Below are 4014 nucleotides of genomic sequence, written 5' to 3'. Positions count from 1 at the left end.
TTATCCTTCATAAGTTTACAAGCTGTAGTAAGTGCGATTAATTCCGCTGCTTGTGCCGAGTAATGTGAGGGGAGCTTTTCAGCTTTCAGCACAGTCTTATCAGTTACCACTGCATACCCAGTTTGAGTATTTCCTAGTTCGTCTTTCTTTGAGGAACCATCTACAAAAAGTATTTCACCTTTCTCTAATGGTAAATCTTTTAGATGGCTTCTACTTCTAGCTGTTTGTTCTGCTAAAAAGGTGATAAAAAGGTCATATTTGTCTGTAACAATAGTGCTGATACCACGTGTGGTACTCTTAGTGGTAATGGATGAAATAGTACAATAAGAGCGCAAAAACAGCCCTCACACAGTGAGGCAACGCACACGCCACACTATCTAGGTTAGAGGAGTAATATGCGACCGGTCTCATTTTATCACCATGTTGTTGTGCCAGTACCGAGGTCATAAAATGACCTTTGCAGTCCACCATCTGAACAAAAGGTTTTTGATAATTAGGTAAAGCTAGGGCTGAGGTTGACACAAGGGCCTGCTTTATTCTGCAAAATGCCTCTTCCTCTACGTCTGACCATTTCAATGGAGAGGACATTTTGAGGTCTTCACTATACATGAACTTATTTAAAGGTGCCACAATTTCAGCATAATTAGGCACCCAACTTCGACAGTAATTGGTCAAACCTAGAAATGACATCATTTGTTTTTTTGTTTGTGGTTTTGGTGCCTGGAGAATTGCTGTTTTTCTATCCTCCATGATGGTACGCCCCTCCGCACCCAAATTATGACCCAGATATTTTACTTGTCTCTTACATAGTTGTAATTTATTTTTATTCACCTTATGACCTTCTTCAGATAAGTGATTTAGAAGCGCCAAAGTGTCCTGCAGACAGGTTTCCATATCCGGAGACGCTAATAAAACATCATCAACATATAATAAAATTTGGCTATCTCCTGGAGGTTGAAATGTTGACATGCTCGCACTCATAACTTGTGCAGAAATTGTAGGCTATCACAATAGCCTTGGGGCAATCTGGTATATGATATCCCCCTTTTTACACATGGCATTGCCCATGTGTCACAATTAATAATTGCTGAAGATCTTTTAAGTTCAGCAACGTGAAACATTTCTATTTTATTTCTGTTCAGCTAAAAAAAAAATGACCATATTTAATGTAAATCAAATCTGAAATCCGTCAATTCAAAATTTGTCCTTTTTAATGTAATGACCATCATTGAAGTCCAGATTAAAATCTTGTAGACTGAAAGTCTAGAAAATATTGCTATTACCCATAATCATTTTTAGAGTAACTAATTTCATCCACCAGGTTTGCGTAAAGTTTCATAGTTTCACTTAACCTTACATTTCAGACGAGGTAACAATGTAAGTTTTTTAGATTTTATATTAAATAGTCAATCATTTCATCCGTTGCTCAATTCTTTAGCACAGTTTGTCTTTATAGAATTAATTTTCATTCATAAAAGTATCAATAAAAATCACACAAAAACCAAACCAATTTCAATCAATTTTGAGATTCTTTATAGGATTAAACTCTAAATTAAATTTGAGTTAAATTCAATTATCAATTATTTTCAATATTTAGAGGCGTTTAATTCATTTCCACAGTAATATTTCTTAAAATTAATTGTCTGTCACTTGTGAGTTTTAAACCTAATTTTAGTAACGTTAAAATATATATATATATATGCACCGGTATCGCACAGAAATTCAATTTATTTTATGATTCTACTTAACGTATCCCAAGCTGCACATGTGTCCACCATTTCATCAGTTTGGTGTGGTGGTTTGTCTTTTTGGGGTGTGATAAACTCTGATCATGCTGAGGATTACTCCTGTTTGAGGTCTCCTCACTCCACCACCCCTCCTGTTGTCCCGTGCAGCATTCTTTAAAGTGCAGTTTCTTGCCCAGTGGCCAGTACCGCCACAAATCCAGCAGCCATTTGGACTGCGTGGATTTTGTGGGGTATCATTTTTTGTTCGTCGCCTAGTGCGACCTCCTCTGTCTCTGCTTTTTCTGCGGCCTTTCATCGGGCCGTTGAAAAAGGCAGAGGTTCCTAAACCTCCAAATTCATCCAGCTGAAAAACATCTAATCCTTGATTAGGTTTTTCAAAGATTTTTTCAGCATGAATTGCCCACGTGGTTAATTGTGAGACAGGGACAGTTTCAATTTCAACCAGGTGTTTTCTTATCCATCCCCCAATTTCAGGGCGAAAGCCCGTCAGCAAAGCATTTTTCAGTTGCTGCTGATATGCACTGGTGTCATCTTCATTAAAAGTTATCCCACTATGCATTTTAAACTCTTTTTCAAAACGCAAACGGAAATCATCTACTTTTTCTCCAGCTATTTGTTTTATCCCTGCCAAGTGGCGGTAGTTTGCTTTTTTGCGAAAATTTCTTTTGACTCTTTCACATAATGGATCCCATTGTGCTTTGAATGCTTCACTCAGTTCTGGATTAGCTCCCATAGGGTATTTTATTGGGCCTAATCTGCCATTTTGATCAGTTATTTTTCCCGTATAATTCCCTCTTACTTTTGCCCAGTCTTTCCCTAGTGAGGACATTGCAGCTTCCCCTGCTTCTATCCCATTTAATCTATAGGAATGAATTAATCCAGTCATGTCTTCTACCCATATATCGGGATCCTCTGCTGCAGGTGTTATTCCTTCCACAGCCTTCCTGGCCTCTTCTAAGGTCCAGGGTCTGAAAACATATAAGTCTTGTGCCCCTTCGTCTAGTGAGGGGTACAGTCGTGCTGCTGGGACTGCAGCGGCTGATACTGGGGCAGACGGAGCTGCTGCAGCGGTGGGGGGAGGAGTGGCTGCAGGAGCTTGTGCTCCCTGCACCGTTACAGCATTCCGTGTGCTTTCTTTCGTTCTTATAAATAAGTTCTCGGATTCTTTTAACCATAATTTAGCACTACTCAACTCCTCCTCCTTTTTCGCCTTTTTTCTTCCTCTTTTTCCCATTACACTGTTCTCCAAAGTTTTCACTACAATTTGCCATTGTTCAAATTTTAATTTTCCCTCTACTCCATATTTCTTCTTCCATTTTGTCATGTATACAGTGCTACCAGGAAATCTGGACAGCATGTACTTCTCATCCTCTTCGGGACCCTCAGCAAGTGAGGAATTACAAGAATTCGTGTTTCCCATTATTTAAAGTACTTGCAATTTTAATTTGAAAAATTATTAATTTATTTACCTTTGGTTTGCTATTTTAGCTTCAAAAATTTATTTATTTAAATTTGGTCCAGGTTCGTTGACTCCTAGGGAGTCCTATGAACTGGAGTTTGTTTCAGTAGGCCAGCAATTAAAAATACCTTGTTGTGGTATTCTCCACTTCAACTCTTTCGAGTGGGAGAATCTTGCCTTTGCATCCACAAGAGGTTTGCTGCTTACAACCCTACTGTTTTATATGAGGTAAAATACCGAGTGGTATTTAAACCTCCAATCACTCTCACTTTCACACTTTTTGTCACGGAAATTAAGCGCCTGTTTTTCGCCGGACTCCGCAGTCCGCTACCACGGGTATTAGCCAGGCCCCGCAGCCTAACAGGACAAGGTCTCCAACCTTGCACAGCACCAGGCTCCGTCCGCCTGTTACGCGAAAACTTTGCGCTAGGACTTTCGCTGTCCTACGCGGATTTTGTGCATTAATTTAGTTACCTGTTAGAGTCTAGAATTTCCAGGGTTTTATATACGCGCAATGACCCCCAGTCACTCGCCACTTTTAACCAAGAATCACTCACCCCTGTTGTCTTTCCTTGGAGTCTCGTCAACCTTCAGATCCCAGCAGGCAGGCAGAGTGCCAGCCCTTGAACAGGTTCTGAAAAGCTTCCACTAGGAAGCTTGCCGTGCACGGTCTCTACTGGCATCTACCTTACCCGCTGGAATTCTTCCGGTATGTTGAGATCCGGCTCGAAGGACCAAATTATGTCAGGGTTGACACCTATTAAACACAGCACATAACACAGGAAAGACAAGAGAAAGTTAGATTCT

At 40.1% G+C, this 4014-nt stretch overlaps 1 protein-coding gene across 1 annotated transcript in view; it reads right to left on the bottom strand.

Moving 5' to 3' along the window:
• Positions 1-1700: 1700 nt before the first annotated feature.
• LOC106951161 (uncharacterized) overlaps positions 1701-4014 on the bottom strand; it is an 18789-nt gene continuing 16475 nt past the window's right edge. Inside the window, exon 4 of the mRNA XM_015038512.1 lies at positions 1701-3483. Coding sequence (XP_014893998.1) covers positions 1783-3168 — 1386 coding nt within the window. The 5' untranslated portion in view covers positions 3169-3483 and the 3' untranslated portion in view covers positions 1701-1782. The remainder of the gene's footprint in view (positions 3484-4014) is intronic.

Source organism: Poecilia latipinna, unplaced genomic scaffold (assembly GCF_001443285.1).
Source record: "Poecilia latipinna isolate Pla-1442-1.1 unplaced genomic scaffold, P_latipinna-1.0 Scaffold443, whole genome shotgun sequence".
Lineage (NCBI taxonomy): Eukaryota > Metazoa > Chordata > Actinopteri > Cyprinodontiformes > Poeciliidae > Poecilia > Poecilia latipinna.
The sequence above is the reverse complement of the archived record's forward strand: the minus strand, read 5'-3'. Positions and strand labels throughout refer to the sequence as shown.